The sequence below is a fragment of the Electrona antarctica genome, assembly GCF_951216825.1.
Source record: "Electrona antarctica genome assembly, chromosome: 16".
Taxonomy (NCBI): domain Eukaryota; kingdom Metazoa; phylum Chordata; class Actinopteri; order Myctophiformes; family Myctophidae; genus Electrona; species Electrona antarctica.
The window spans coordinates 6,150,931-6,168,297 of NC_136797.1; the positions used below are offsets into that span (position 1 = coordinate 6,150,931).

A 17,367-nucleotide genomic window follows, 5' to 3' on the forward strand; every position below is an offset into this window, starting at 1 on the left:
AAACTTTTTTTTTCTCTATGAATTACTCACCCCAAGTAGCCTTGAATTCATAGAGATCTTTTATTTTGTGTCACATGACATTCCTGATAATATTCCAATATTGAATTCATTGAAGTAAAGAAGGGCCAAGGTAAAACTATATAAAAATAATCCATAAACTCCAAAACAAATACAAATAGATCAGTTAATTAAATACAGAATATTTCATGAGAAATGCGACGAGAAAAAGAAAAAGAAATGTCTGACTTCGAGGCTTTATTATGGGGCGAGTAATTGATAGAAAAATAAAAAAGTATATATCTTTGTGTGGTGAACTATCCCTTTAGTGTTGTTTCTGGTGCACGAGGTACAGTACAGTACAGTACACAGATGTTTCCTGTCCTGTGAACTTTGTGAAGTGTCCAACGTGACACTTGGGAATCAGTCTTTCCTCCCAAACCTTCAACAACAACACCACCACCATCCTACTGTCACTGTGGACTTAATACACGCTTATTGTACTTTAGAGCAGTGGTTCCCAGACCTTTTCATGTCAATTAAGGACCCCCAAATTGACACTAATCAGCCCCGCGGACCCCCATTTGTAAATATATGCCAGGGACCCCCCATAAGAGAAGATTCGTATGTCTCTAGCAGTGATTTTCAACCCGTTTAATTTCAAGGACCCCCCAGGTTTGACATGCATTAGGCTACGGGACCCCCATTTAATAGCATTTCTATCTCTGAGACCCCAAATTTATATTGTAAAATCAATGTTAATTTAACAAATGGTTCCATGCCATCCATGTACGGATGGCAACCGCAAGGTTGCCAGTTCGAACCCTTTTTGTGGACTATTATGCTTTGAACCTGACATTGCACTGACAATATTTGCACCTTTAACGTATAATACCATGTACAACAGTTACAGTGTACTCTCTGCCAGGGCCCCTGGCAGAGAGTACACTGTAACTGTTGGGTCCATTGTCTCATAATCGGCCTAAGGTCACACACACACACACACACACACACACACACACACACACACACACACACACACACACACACACACACACACACGCACACACACATTGTGTCCTCATATCAGTGTTCTCCACGGGCCTCAGTCAAAGCCACACATCCGTCAACAGACACTTTCACTTGTTGTTTATTCCTGTCTCCATGTTCTAGACTAGAGAGCAGTGGTTCTGTTCTCAACCGTTACTGGATCATCAGGATCAGGATCAGGAAATCTGGAAAGTCGACTTTGACACGAACAAGTTTGAGAACCACTATAAGACACAGCTTATTTATATATTTTTTTAATAAACTGTAAACCGTTCACTTTTGCCACCACCTGTAATTTGTTGAAAGTAAAGATATTATGCCATTGCTTATAGGTTATTCTATGAAGGTACCAGCCACGAGTATTTCATAGTTTGTGGACCCCAGGAAGACTAGCGACCACTTTGTGGAAGCTAATGGGGATCCCAATAAAGAATAAAGTTCAAATGTTTCTGTATTCTTGCAACTGGGTGAAGCTATAGAGGGTATGCGCGTGACATCATCATCAAACCCGGAAGTTATGCAGGAATGCATACTGAGTGGCAAAAAACTTTCTAGCCTTGACAGCCCATACATCCAAACATAAAAGTCCTATCTGATTGCATTAAACAACGTTAAACGATGTTAAACTCACTTTGCCTGTTGCTTTGCCACTCGATTTTCCACTCGATGGGCCATTCACTTTAAGCATGCGCACGCCGCATACCCTCTATACTGTGCTTTAGATAATTATTCTTTAATGCCACAGACGAAAAACAGTCTAAGTCCACACTATTTATCCATAATGTATAAATGATAAATAAGGGTTCAGGACAACGAGGCCTTTTCGTGGAGGGGTCAGAATGAAATTTGGACTTAGACTGTTTTTCGTCTGTGGTACTCAAATATCTGTTTCAATATGTATTGGAGCTCTTCAATGAACCAATGTGATTATACAGTTCGGACCCATAGAGTATATATATAATAGAGACTGAACTGGCGCGAAGCTCCGCCCCCCCAGCTATTCATGTCAGTGGAAGTTGCTCAGTGGCGTTTTGAAGCACCCGGAAGACTGCCGGAAGTCCCTCCCAGGACCTCAACTTTGAGGTCCTGAGTGACGTAGGGCAACCGAGCGCTCAACGTTAAAGCCCAGCTGCACGGGGTTTCCCGGTCATGAATCCACGGGTCCGCCTGTAGTCCCTCCTCCTACCACTAGGACCCAGAGCTTCAACGTTGGAAAGTCTGCCTGCCCCCTTGTTCGGACCCTATATTTAGTAGGTACCCGTCACTCGACTCCCCCATGAAAATTCACTCACAATTTAATTTAATTGACACACAAGTTAAAATATAAATCATGTCATGGCATTATTGTCTCCACCAGGCCGAAGGCATGGGGAGAGAGTATGTTTTGCACTCCGTCCGTCCGTCCGTGTGTCCGTGTGTCCGTCTGTGAACAGCTAATCTCCGGCACCGTTAACCCGGTCAATGCCAACTTTTGCACACACACTCCCTGGATGCCAACGATGAACCTCTGCCCCAAAATTTCCAGAACGGCCTGTTATAGCGCCACCAGGAGGCCGCTTTGTGCAAAACAAGTTTTTGGACATTACACCTACATATTTTGTCCAAACATCACGCAAATTGGTACACAGTCTCTCTAGAGCCATTCAATGAAACTGGTCTTTCAGATTTCTCAGACTCCATCCTGATTGGCTAAGATTGGCTTCCAAAGTTTGCAGGAGTGCTCAGTTTCAAACAAAATGCTGCAAATCATGAACACATCGTGTGATTTCCGTGAAATTGTGCACGCACATTCCCACTAGGCCGATGAAGAAATGCCACATGAACATTTTCAACTCAGCCTCATGGTGGCGCTATAACTGGCCGAAAAGTGTTTTACCTCTAACTGCACGGATCTGTGGATAACTTGAGTATGCCAACTCCCTAGAGGCCAAGGAAAAACCTTTGCCTGGAATTTTTCACATCTGCTCTTTATAGCGCCACCAGGAGGCCGACATATGTAAAACACATTTTCTAATTTTACTCCTTCAGATTTTATCCAAATTTCACGCAAATCGGTACACATGCTCTCCATAGTCATGTGATCAAGACGGGTTTGTTTAATTTCTCATAATCCACCCTCATTGGCTACGATTGGCTTCTAACCTTTTCAGGAGTAGCCCGCTTTGTACCCGTTTTGTACAAATCGCCACAACTACTCAACGCAGCGTCCGATTGTGGTGAAACTGTGCATGCATATTACCACTAGGCTTTGGAAGAAATGCCACTTGACCGTTTTAAAATCAGCCTCATGGTGCTACAACAGGCCAAGCCGCGACACACACACACACACACACACACACACACACACACACACACGTTTATATTGCTCCTAAACATTTTGCCAAACATCACACACACACACACACACACTCCTATCCTCCTGGTGGAGACCTGTGCCCAGAAGGGCACTTTTTCTAGTTCCATATTTTCTCCTGCAAAGACATGAAGCCTTACCCGTGTGTGTTGTTTGTGGGTGCAGTTTATAGTTCAGTGCATGTATGGCATTCTAGTGGGAACTTGCTGTGCTGTCTCTCTTTATATCTCTCTATAGGACTTGGTACGGCACCAAGTGTGTCCGGGTAGCTCAGCTCTCGCCTTCAAACCAAAAGGTCATGGGTTTGACCCCGGGCACCGGCAACTCAGCGTATATCCATAGCATATGGCTCGGGGGCAGAAAGTCGTGAGGTATATACTGGGAGCTGATGTGTGGCGCACCACCTCAGCAATCCATCTCACAGGGTTCTAACGCATCGTAACGGGTATAAACTCCTGTGTTCTCGGCTGACACAGACAATAAGCCCCTCCACTACTCCCATCTACTCCCTTACTTAATTATAGGACCACGCTGATCATAAAAGGCAACATACTCCTCACGTCCTCAGTATAGAGCGTCGCAGTCCCGCCCCCTACCAGGGCCCAGTCCCGCCCCCTACCAGGGCCCAGTCCCGCCCCCTACCAGGGCCCAGGAAATGATTCTCCGTTCATTTTCCTCATAGACATTTCAGAAAGTATTTTACGCCGCGGACAAAGCCAACTCTTGTCGTGACAAATCATGACAACAAACAAACAAAGAATTAGAAAGTAGAAAAAAACGGCAGGTTACAACACTTTTTTTGTTGTTTTTATTCTATGTAATTATTTGTTTGGTCCAAAATATTGTGTGTGTTGTCATGATTTGTCACGACTCGAGTTGGCTTCGTACGACGCTTAAAAGGTCTTTAAATAAATACTTTTTGAAATATCTATGGGATATAGATATTGGTATATCTATAGATATTGGTTGGTTTGGCTCACTGGTCAGTGGTCAGGCATTGTGGAGGGTTTAAGGGTTAAAAAGGAAAATCTGTTTAAATAATAATAAATTACACATTTCCTTTTGATTTATTCAACTGACTTAAAAAAGTTCCTTTATTGGATTCATCATGAAACTTTGCTCAATTTGTGAAGTGCCATTACATCTTAATTTCAAGCAAAAGCCTGAATTACTAGCAAAGGTTTCATTCAATACGACATACGTTATGCAAAGGCCTACGGTATTCATACTCTCACTTTTAGGTGATAAGGAGTAGCCTGGCTAATAAGCCAGACTCAAATCACACAGGCATTTTTTCGGCTGATTCGGTCTGGCTTATTAGCCAGGCTAGATAAGGAGACCACTGGTTACTAAAAACAGAGAGATAGATGTACAGTGTTTGGGTGAGCGGTGAGTTGCTTACCGTTACCACAGTGGCGTGACACAATGGTGTAGTTTTTGCGGGTCACCTTATCACCTAAAACTGCTGTATGAATAGACCTTTAAAAACTCATTCAGTGCCACCTGGTGAACACCAGTTTTGGCCCTCGTTGCCACCGAAGCCCATTATAAATAAAATAAAGACATTTTAATTCTATTGTGCATGTAATGTCATCACCTGACATGCAGATTAGAGCAATTTTCAAAATATGGATTTAAAAAAAAAAGAAAGGCGCCATTGGCACTCTCCGCCACCAGGGGGAGGCATCCAAAGGCGTCCTGTGGCACTGAGACAAAAAAATAATAATTAAAAACAACAATAATAGTAATTTCACCACGTATAATGTACAATGCATATCAAACCATTTTGACATAAAAATGATGACAACATTAAACCAGAAAGCATTATCAAAAATAAAACATAACATACAATTGATATTGAGAGCTAACAAAGTCAAAAGGTTTAATGCACTGTGAAATCAACACCAGAGAGAAAAGAGACATATTTTATCAACACATTCATGTTGTTTCCTGATACAGAGAAGGTTATACAAATTTGTTCATTATCATATCAAATCTAGTATTGAGAGGAAAAACAAACACAAAACTGAATTTAAAACTCAACTGACAGGATTTTCACGTTAGCTCCAAAACATGGGAGGACAGGTTCAGTGAAAGACTGTTTGATGGTGTGTTGAAAGTGTGTTTTCCCTTTAAGATCATAAAAGGACAGCTTTCCTTGGTCATAATCTAGCAGAACCATGATTTTTTGGATCATGTGAGGCTGTTTAGCTATCACTTCTATATAGTAGGGTTAGTAGGATTTCTTTCACAGAGGTCATGAAAACCATACATGTAAATACCCCACAAATCACCAGTTGCTGTCGTCACACCTGCACCCCAGTCCCCATTCACCTCTACCTCCCATCTGTGTGTCCCTGAGGAAATCCATTCGGATCCACGGACATTCCAATGGTAATCATTCATCCTCCTCTCTGGGTTGTTTGGGACCTGCTGATCTCTATCACTCCGTTTCGCACTTGATAAATCCTCTGATATAGTAACACGTGTGTAGGCAGTGTTAGGGTCTAGAATGACAGGACCTGCATGGAGATATTAATTGTTAATTTAATAAAAATCACACCCGTGTGAACTGAGTGGTGTAAGGTCTTATATAGACTGATCAGCTGTGGTCTGACGTAATGTCTGACGTAATGAAATCACACCCGTGTGAACTGGGTGACCATAGCAACCATGCTCATTTTTTGGTACGAACAGACAGACAGACAGACAGACACGTAAACTATAACAAAGCCAGTTGTAGGAGTGGTTTACACCACTCAAAAAGTACACTTGTGTGAAGTGAGGGGCGCTTTGTGTTGCCACAATTATATTTGGCGGACATTTGACCTCATTTCTCCTTTCATTGTCAATGGCAAATATTGAGCCGTGTGGGGACAAAAGCTGTATATACTGTAGGAGGGGCTAGCGCCACTCAAAAAGCACACTTGTGTGAAGTGAGGGGCGCTCTTATCATCGTACATCATCATACATCACATTCCGTGCTCAGCCAATCAAATCATTTATGTGGTACAAAGGAGGTGATAGTGCCTCTCAAAAACAATAGTACAACTAGAAATGCACTCTGTCGAGCTGCCAACTTGCACATTGAACTTTACTTGTGCGCAACCAGAGCGCACCACGCTCACCACTGCTGGTACGTCTGCTGCTCTGAGTCCTATAAAGCTCTCTGCTGCTGTCGTAGGTTTGAAACACAGCAGTGGTCAGTGGTCCCTCATTGCCCGGCGTAGTACACCGACATACACACACACCCAGCCACAAAATGTCCGCAACACAAACATTAAATGCCATTGACAATGAAGGGAACATTTTGTCCTCACACGTCTCATATTTGCCATCGACAACGAAAGCAGAACTTAGGTCAAATGTCCGCCAAATATGATGTAAATTTGTGGGACCGGGCATTCTGTTTGGTCAGTATGAGATGATGCATGATGATTGATTGTTTTTTTTTACAAATAAGAGGCTTCTTGAGACAAATCTGCCTGTGAAAATCCTGGAATGTGTGAGTGCTTACTGTATTGGATGATCCCCTTCATCTTGTTCCACACCTGGAATTGGACATTTCCCAGGTGTTTGGCCTCGTCGATCAAGGTTCCTGTTGGAATTTGCGGATCAGGCAACATGGCCTGGTCCTGAGCTCTGGAATGGATATTCATAATTACTATTAAACACAGAACTGGAGAAGTTCTGAGAGCAGCAAGGAGAACAGAGACGTGTCTTACAGTACCTCTTAATGGTCGTCTTGACATTCTGTGAAGGAGAAAACAAGGTTACAAATAGAACAATCGTATTGGGTGATTTTGAATTCCAATGTCAGCTTCATAAAACACAAGTGTTTACAAGCATTAAAATGGCATCTCCAGCTATCAGCTGCTCTTCTATGATTTTGAGGGTGTTTGAGATGGAAGAGATCTCCGAGTTCAGATTGTCGATCTGGATCTTTATCTTCTGATTCTTCTGTCTCTCGTCCGTCCGCAGTGCATCGATCTTAGAGGCTTCCTCTGCTCGCAGGAACCGGTACATTTTCTGAAAGTCCTTTTTGATTCTCTTCTCTGTCTGCTGGGCCTGGAGCTGAAACCATTGAGATGAAGACAATATCACCATGTGAAATACATTATTCAATACTTAAAGACCATTCCTTCAAACAATATAATTGGATGCATGAAATGTTTTCTGAATGTGAAGCTTATATGAATAGAGTGAAAGGAAAGAGGGGTGGAGCTAGAGACAGTAGAGTTCAGAAGTTCCCACAAAAGTTAACCATAAACTAGTTCAGTTCGAGTTCAGACTTACTGAGCTAGATCAGCTAGGCTTCACTTTGTTACTCTGACTTACCTTGATGTGACTTGCGATTTTATCGCATTCACCTTTTACCCTTCTAAAGGTTGCCTCTTTGGTTCTTAATTGCATCTGTGACATTCTGAGTTTAGTCTGCAATGACATATTGTAAACTTGCATTAATTGGATTGGTTGAAGAAACAAATATGAAAAGGTCTATTTATTCAAATGAATACCGCTCACCTTCTGACCCTGTGCAGCTTCACTGAGAGGCTCACAGTCGTGTGTCTTATGTTGTTTTGAATCTCTACAAACCACACAGATAGGCTGCTGATCATCCACACAGAAAAGCTTGAATCTCTCACTGTGAAGACTGCAGAGATCCTCACCTCCTGCTCCTGTGGAAGCTCTCTCACTTTTCTCCTGCCGCAGGTTGTCAGAGAGGTTTCTCAGTGCCAGATTGCGGGGTGGTTGACGCATTTTAAACAGTTCCTTACAGACGGGGCACGTCTGGGTCGAGCTCTGTCTCCACCAGTCCTGAAGACAGTCCTTACAGAAGCTGTGGCCGCACAGCAAGAGAACCGGATCCGTGAAGATGTCACAGCACACAGGGCAGGTACATTCTACCTCTGAGAGAGACAGACTGGTTGCCATGTTGTTCTTGTGTGCCTTCTGTTGTTTCTTCTCCTCTTCTTCCTTGTACAGTACAGTACAGTACAGTACAGTACAGTACAGTACAGTACAGTACAGTACAGTACAGTACAGTACAGTACAGTACAGTACAGTACTATGACTCTGAACTCTCACAGCACCAACTTACTTTCCCTTTCAAAGACGGTCTTGCTTGCTTATCTGGAGCTTCTATTAAACTTCAATACTTCAGATCATCAATAACATGAAGAACCTACAGTATGTAACCTGTCCTTATTTTTCTAGCCTCGAATGAAACTTACTTCTGCACTGACAGACAGCATAGGAAAACTAAACTTTGTCACTCCAGTGTGCAATATAATGGTACACAGTAAAGGCTCATACATAGTCTGGATTTTCGGTGGTTAGGTGACCACCGAACTACAACATGACGTCACGAGCCGCGGTGAAGAGCAAACCACCGCCACCGCTCCAGCCCTTCTCTCTGTTTTTACTTACCACCGCTCAACGTTATTTCAGCTCCGGTGGTCAGTTCACCACCGGAGCGGTGGTCACCTCACCACCGAAAATCCAGACTATGAATAGGCCTTAACACAGCCAAAGGGCGGCAGTAAAAACTGTGCACACGGACTATGCCCCCCACACACACACACACACACACACACACACACACACACACACACACACACACACACACACACACACACACACACACACACGCAGGCGTACTCTCACCAGATTACGGGGGCAGCGGTGGCCGAACGGTTTGCGGAGCGGTCTTGTTATCGGAAAGGTCGCCAGTTTGAATCCCCGGACCGGCACGTTAAAATTACCACCGCTGAAGTGCCCTTGAGCAAGGCATTGAACCCCTACCATGAAATGTTCTATGAGCAGGGCCTGGCTGTAAACAAGCATCTCGAGCTTAGTCCACTTCCCTGGGTAAACAAAGAACTTTGCTTTGATGGTAAATGGTGCATTTATATAGTAAATGGTGCATTTATATAGCGCCTTTATCCAAGGCGCTTTACATAGATTGTGCATTACATTCACCCATTCACACACACATTCATACACCGATTGCGGCGGAAGCCATGCAAGGTACCAACCAGCACATCGGGAGCAATTTGGGGTTCAGTGTCTTGCCCAAGGACACTTCGACATGTAGCCAGGAGGAGCCGGGATTCGAACCGCCGACCCTTGGATCATTGGACGACCTGCTCTACCTCCTGAGCCACAGTCGCCCACATGTCTGTGATGTCTGTGTCTTCTCTTTTCTTCCTCATAGCATAGAGGGAGGTACTGCAACCCCTTAAAGGGATATTTCACTTTTAAACATGTTTGGGAACATGTTAACGTCCACTCTGGCTTTTCAAATCAAAAGAATTATAACTGAGATATACTCAATGAGATGTAATGAAATGTTACAAAGACTGTTACACATCACAGTAAAGTAAGCTTCTATGTGCCTATAGCATGGGAGGAAAGACTGTTACACATCACAGTAAAGTAAGCTCCTATGTGCCTATAGCATGGGAGGAAAGACTGTTACACATCACAGTAAAATAAGCTTCTATGTGCCTATAGCATGGGAGGAAAGACTGTTACACATCACAGTAAAGTAAGCTTCTATGTGCCTATAGCATGGGAGGAAAGACTGTTACACATCACAGTAAAGTAAGCTGCTTGCCTATAGCATGGGAGGAAAGACTGTTACACATCACAGTAAAGTAAGCTTCTATGTGCCTATAGCATGGGAGGAAAGACTGTTACACATCACAGTAAAGTAAGCTTCTATGTGCCTATAGCATGGGAGGAAAGGCAGTGCTTTGTTAACAGTGTTCTTGGTTCAAAACCAACAATGTTTCCGAGTTGGTGTTTGGCTCTACAGTATATCCTTTAACTGCAAAAGAACTGGCTGAGAGTGAACCACGTTGGTACAGACGTTGGTACACACAATATGACATTATTGCACAGTCTAATAATTTTGAAGATAATTTATCTTCTAATTTAGGGGGGGGGCAGAAGTTCCAGATCCACAGGAACGCACCCAGGGGGCCGGGCCGATTCCGGTGAGCCGCCCCGCGTCCGAAACGGTTGAGAAATGACTTACCGTGTGGGGGTCCCTCCGCTGTACACTGTACTGTACTGTACTGTACTGTACTGTACTGTACTGTACTGTACTGTACTGGCACACCTGAAATCACCATATATACAGTTAATAGGTGCGTTTGTGTGTGTTAGGTTGTGCACAGGTGGTGAAAAACAACCATGCTGTTTTCGTGCTCAGACGCACCCAGCCACCCAGCCACCCACACACACACATAGCTCCGTAAGGGAGTGGTTGCACCACTCAAAAATAGCAGAATGGCTAGTGTGAGCGAAGTCGGATGATTTGGGGGCGGCTGTGGCTCAGGAGGTAGAGCAGGTCGTCCAATGATCCCTGGGTCGGCGGTTCGAATCCTGGCTCCTCCTGTCTACATGTCGAAGCGCCCTTGGGCAAGACACTGAACCCTACATTGCCTCCAATGAGTCGGTCGGTGTGAGCTTTGCCACCATTGGTGTGTGAATGTGGGAAGCGAGGACACTGGCGTCGACTGTTCACCTCGCAATGTATATGAATGAATGAACCATTGTACATTTTTGGCAAAAAGATTTGAAGGAGGATAACGGCACATTAGTGATATCACATTCACCTTTTACCTGTTTTTGGTTCTTAAATGCATCTGTGCCTTTTTTAGTTTAGTCTGCAATGACAGATAAACTTGTGTAGCGTGTGACCTGGACAGATATGAACACAGATGGATTTTGGTTCATAACCAAATTAACACATTACAGGCACGGTACACCTTCCCCCCCCCCACCCCCTCTTTGCCACTAACATTGCTGTGAACAAATCTAGGTTCCACGGGGGAGGGTGGAGTTTAACTTCTCCCCAGCAGACGTTTCTCTGCATGGCTAAGCAGAGGTATTTACGACATGCTCTGGGCTCTTCTCAGAAAGACAGAATCTTTGAGCCTACACAATGAGACAATACAATTTGAATAAAACTGTTCACGTATTATGCCTTTGAACCACGAATATATATATTTGTATACTATCTATTGGGGTTCAACCATATATATATATATATTGTGTTGAATTAATGTGATGAGTGTATTATATATTATATATAATTATATTCTGGCTTGCCTGATTTCTAATTGACATACAGCTGTACTGTTTGATATCTCCACATGTGGAAATTTATGCTGAGTCCAAATATTCAGTCAGATGTATTAATAGGAGCTCCCCAGAACCACTAGTGACGAGTTAGTATTTCATGTGCTTTATGGTTCATGGTTTAAGGGGACAGCCCCCTTCAGCTCACACACGTCCGGACTGCACCTCCTTGCAGGACAAGGAGCTGCAGTCCCCGCCTCTTCATATATATGATGACTGGCCAGGCAGCCATCTCTCTCTTAATGTTCGGAACCTCTACTGGGACGACGGAGGACCAGCAAGGGAGGGTTTGATGCCACGTCCCCCCCCACACACACAGCTGTCCTCCTTCACTGACCAGGCCCTGGGTTGACTCCTGTCCCCACCGCAGAAGTTCCATTTTCTGGGTAAGACCTCAGCGCCACAGCGGCCGGTTCCCAGAGACCGTGAGGCAACCCAAAACTGACCAGACGACAGCTTCTCTCTCTACGCGCCTCTCAACGCCACAGCGAGGATAAGACATCCCAAGTCTCCTCTGCCGCTCGAATCTTCAAGAGGGTCAGCTTAAGCCAAGCGCAACCAAGCTGATCCCGACGAGGGAAACCGATGCCTGCTACGAGCTGCCTCTGACGACAACTAATCCACTGCCCCTCGCCTCCCGGGGCAGTCTGTCATAATTTTTTTTATTTTTTTTTAATCCAATGGCAGCCCCTCAGTCAAATCTTCTGGGCACAGGTCTCCACCAAGATAGGATAGGAGTGTGTGTGTGATGCTTGGCCTGTTGTAGCGGCACCATGAGGCTGATTTGAAAACTGTCAAGTGGCCTTTCTTCCAAAGCCTAGTGGGAATATGCATGCACAGTTTCACCACAATCGGACGCTGCGTTGAGTAGTTGTGGCGAATTGTACAAAACGGGTACAAAGCGGGCTACTCCTGAAAAGTTTAGAAGCCAATCGTAGCCAATGAGGGTGGATTATGAGAAATCAAACAAACCAGTCTTGATCACATGACTATGGAGAGCATGTGTACCGATTTGCGTGAAATTTGGATAAAATCTGAAGGAGTAATATTAGAAAATGTGTTTTACATATGTCGGCCTCCTGGTGGCGCTATAAAGAGCATATGTGAAAAATTCCAGGCAAAGATTTTTCCTTGGCCTCTAGGGAGTTGGCATACAAAGTTATCCACAGATCCGTGCAGTTAGAGGTAAAAACACTTTTCGGCCAGTTATAGCGCCACCATGAGGCTGAGTTGAAAATGTTCACGTGGCATTTCTTCCTCGGCCTAGTGGGAATGTGCGTGCACAATTTCACGGAAATCACACGATGTGTTGATGCAGCATTTTGTTTGAAACTGAGCACTCCTGCGAACTTTGGAAGCCAATCTTAGCGTGGAGTCTGAGAAATCTGAAAGTTTCGTTGAATGGCTCTAGAGAGACTGTGTACCAATTTGCGTGATGTTTGGACAAAATCTGTAGGTGTACTGTCCAAAAACTTGTTTTGCACAAAGCGGCCTCCTGGTGGCGCTATAACAGGCCGTTCTGGAAATTTGGGGGCAGAGGTTCATCGTTGGCATCCAGGGAGTGTGTGTGGAAGATTTGGCATCGACCGGGTTAACGGTGCCGGAGATTAGCTGTTCACGGACGGACGTACACACGGACACACGGACGGAGTGCAAAACATACTCTCTCCCCATGCCTTCGGCCTGGTGGAGACAATTAAGGAACACTGACAAATTATACTCTGGGAAATGCCCAGATTAAAAAACCTTAATGTAAAAATGTCCCGTACTGTTGAGCGGGCCATTCATAATACAATTCAGGTATGAAGCTGTGGGCCGTATTAAATCCGCCCCCGGGGGGGGCGCACTTTGGACACATTTTATGTGTGTCTTAAGTACCTGGTCTTATGACTTAAGACCTGGAGGCATGGTCAATGCTGTTTGGCCACTCAGAATAGCCAAATGGCATTGATCACGCCTCCAGGTCTTAAGTTAAGTAATAAGACCTGGTACTTAAGACACGCATAATACTGCCCATTATGTCTCATTGTAAACATGGAGCTGGAGGGATTTCCATGAATTATAGTTACCCCAGAACTAGTTTACTTAGTGTTGGGCAGGTGGTTATTTAACTTGTCTGTTGGCAACTCGGCACACAATACCATTAAGAGAAGTTTGCAATGTTGTATTAACAATATTGCAAATATAAGGTTCTGAATAACAAACTTTATTGAATTGTCTTAATATTGTTAGAATAATAAATAAACAAATAAATAAGACTATTTGCAAAAGGGAAATCCGTTATTATTATTATTATTATTATTATTGATAAGTGAATACATTATCTGTTCAAGTTTAAGCTTTTAACAATAAAACATCATGTGGTTGGACTTGCCCCTTGACTTGGATCAACGTACCCCTTACCTGGGGCAAATTGAGCCACGTGACCACTTTTTTTAAAAAGGTCATATTTTCATGGCCCTTTGTCATAGATGCTTACTCATCATTTCAATTGATAGAAGACATCCTGCAATATGGGTAGATCATTAGATTTTACTGCCATCTCATTTTGCCTTGCTTCCAGGACAACTTAAGCAAAAAGTGGTTCATCTTACCCCGTTCTCCCCTACCTTAACATTAACCCTTTTTTGTATTATTCCGGGAGCGACAAGGGGGCGCCTCTATCACACTAAAACCACATCATGTTTTTATGATTTCCCTGATATGACAGCGATATGTTTCTGTAGTTTGTGGTCCAAAGTTATCCAAAATACAGGCCCCTGTTTTTTTCTTTTTTTGAGTGGTGCAACCACTCCAAGGAACAGCAATGTCTGTCCGTCCCTATGTCTGTATGTATGTTTAGGGTACCAACAGGTGCTAAAGTGTCGCTGTTGAGCTAGAAACAGAAAGAGAGTGTTGCACTATGAAAAGGAAGGGTTGTCCGCACACTGTGTCTCTGCTCCCAGGTAAAGGAAGGGTTGTCCGCACACTGTGTCTCTGCTCCCAGGTAAAGGAAGGGTTGTCCACACACTGTGTGTCTGCTCCCAGGAAAACCATGGTTTTATTTAGGTACAACCTTTCGACCCTTACGGGTCTTCATCAGGTATGAGTACAAAACATCAAGCAGGCGTATTATATAAAACAGCATATGGGTAGGTCAACAAGGAACAAGCTCTATTGCAATGAAGGGAATCAAGCAAGACACGCCCACCGCATCTAATGATGTGGCTGCAATTAGCATAAAGGGCATACTCTGATTATATTAAAAATAGTGGCACTAGGGCCACCTCTTTAGAATAGGGAAGTGTAGTGGTGCAGACAAAATGAATAATAAGCTACAAACCAGTAAAAACATTGCAAATAATAATACAAATACTGCCTACAAGAGGAGACCATAATACAATAGCAACACAATAGTAAGGTACTGCAATTACAGTACAAAATAATGAGGACAGCATAAGGATAACAAAAATGGCAAGATAAACAGTGTTAAAATAATGAAAAATATAGAATTATCCCAGAAATGGTTTGACATCAAATTCCTCATTCAGCCCTTGAGGAGCCATAGTGTTGAGTAATAGTATATACATATAAAAAAGCTTCACGTTGAAGTAGGATTCGATTGTGGTCACCACCGCGAGGGGGGTCTCTCCACCTTCTCTATACCCCAGTATCTTAAAGAGGAAATATTGTGACCCATTGTTTTAAAAAATGGGCTGCGACTGGATTGCGCTCGTCGCCACATCTGATACTACTCCTATGTTCACTGATACGTGTGCGAAGGGCTCATCCACACGCAAACCAGTGTTGATTTCGTCGACTAAAACTAAGACGAAAATGTTCGTCGACTACCTTTTTCCACTGGCGAAAACTAAATGGAAACTAAATAAAAACTAAGCTATGATGACTAAAACTAAGACTAAATATACTGACAATTTCGTCAACAAATAAAAACTAGACTAAAATGTTAGGAAGGGACTAGTGGACAAGAGATCCAGTATAAGTAATTTTACAATTAGTTGCATGCTGAAAATAGACGATCTACAAGCGAGAAACAAGTGAGAAAAAGGTCATTATGACGGCATCACGGCCCACCTAAATACATTTTGTTCGACTAAATCAACTTTAGAGTTAGTTATATATTAGATTATAACACTATAAAACATTCCAGGTGACTAAAATGTGACTAAAACTACATGAAAACTATTCAAGAGACTATGACTAAAATTAAATTAGATGTCAAAAACAACACATTTCTGGCCACTTTAAATTACTATCTTTGAGAATCTTTGAGAATTATTAGTGAGGACCTATTAAATGAAGATGGGTTGAAAAGTGGTGAAGTGGTCCTTTAACAAACTGATTTGGACCAAACCCAGTTTCATCACAAACACTTTATTGATCTATCTGTCTGTGGTGTTAAAATAAAACAGATGGCTGTTATTCATTGATTACATGTTACATTACATAGTCTCCCCTTTATCTGAATAATGGAAATATGAATTATCCTCTTGAACCCCAGCATGACTATTATGGGGGGAATATTTCCCAAAATAGCAGATCTACAAGCTCATTGTCTATTTGAAACCCCCCACCCTCACCCCCCCACAGGCGGGTGGTAGCTCCAGGCACCACAAAGGGTTAATCAGGTGCTGCACATACACAACTATTACTAGTTAATGCATAACTCTAGAAAACTATTTCACAAATCCAATAGCGTGTTGACCCACATGGATAGTCGTTCCATCCTCCATTAGACAACAAAGCACAGTCTTCTCTTCCTCCTACGTCATTAGGCTCACCAGGCAGCCAGTACCTGTAGAAGGAGAAACATTAATACATTACAATACCTTCACAACAAGGATTTCATCTGAATGTTTAGTTTTTTTTAATCATGACTTCAAATTATATTACATTATATATTTACGTACAAATTAACTGGACAATGAAATAGACAACGGATACAGAGTAACTGTTGTATTATAGCCTTTGATTCCATTTAGAAATAAATATGAAGAGGAAATAATGTGAAATGTAGTTTGCTGAAAATAAATGTAGTTAAAATGTTTTATTTAACCCATTCTGGACGGGAACCCCTCTTGGGGTTCTGTACAGTATGTACAGTATTAAATAAATGTGATGCTGCTATATAAATATTTGTTTTTCAGGAGCTTTTAGAATCGGCCTCAGTAGAATAATGAAGGTAAAGTCTTACGTTGTGGTCAGTGGTGTTCCATCCACCCACTTCCACACTCCTTCTGTCTCGCTGTCGGTCAATCCAAACCACACCCCCTTGACTCCGAGTCTGTCAACAAAGTCCTGGACAGACAAGCAGCTGGTTACTGAAGTACAATGTGTACAATACTAGATGTGTGTCTCAACTAGATGTACACTTACAGCACACACACACACACACACACGCACACACACACGCACACACACACACACACACACACACACACACACACACACACACACACACACTGCACCTGCTTCTCTCTGCTCTTTATGGTCATCAGGTCAGATTGTCTGGCTGTACAGAATGCTCTGCTGTCCTCCCAGGTCTTCTTCTCAGTAGAGTAGTAGTAACACCCATCACCACCAAATGTAAATCCATGTGATTCTAACAACAAAATATAATGTTAGACACTGTTTCATGTGCTCAGATGAATGACAAATGATGAACAACATGATATAAGAATGTATAAAAACAGTGACGTCTCACTGACCACAAAGAATCCTCTTCAGTTCAGTCAGTCTGGTCAGTAACTGGTCTCTCTGGTCAGTCATGTTGTTAAGTCTGGTCTCTAACTTGTCCAAATGGTCAGTCAGTTCGG

The 17,367-nt window shown here is 43.0% G+C and overlaps 1 protein-coding gene and 1 long non-coding RNA gene across 2 annotated transcripts; both read right to left on the minus strand.

Annotated features, from left to right (window-relative positions):
• Positions 1-5,674: 5,674 nt before the first annotated feature.
• On the minus strand, positions 5,675-7,825 carry LOC306939310 (uncharacterized protein). Its single transcript, XM_079523900.1, has 4 exons — positions 7,739-7,825; positions 7,244-7,474; positions 6,918-7,153; positions 5,675-5,922 (listed from the first exon to the last, which is right to left on the minus strand). Exons 1-3 carry the CDS (start codon positions 7,820-7,822, stop codon positions 7,016-7,018), a joined length of 453 nt encoding a protein of 150 aa, XP_079380026.1. The 5' UTR covers positions 7,823-7,825; the 3' UTR covers positions 5,675-5,922; positions 6,918-7,015.
• An 8,084-nt stretch (positions 7,826-15,909) lies between these two features.
• Positions 15,910-16,819, minus strand: LOC306939964. The gene is made up of 2 exons (XR_013791955.1): positions 16,746-16,819; positions 15,910-16,346 (listed from the first exon to the last, which is right to left on the minus strand). It is a non-coding gene; the product is annotated as an uncharacterized lncRNA (long non-coding RNA).
• Between the last annotated feature and the right edge of the window lie 548 nt (positions 16,820-17,367).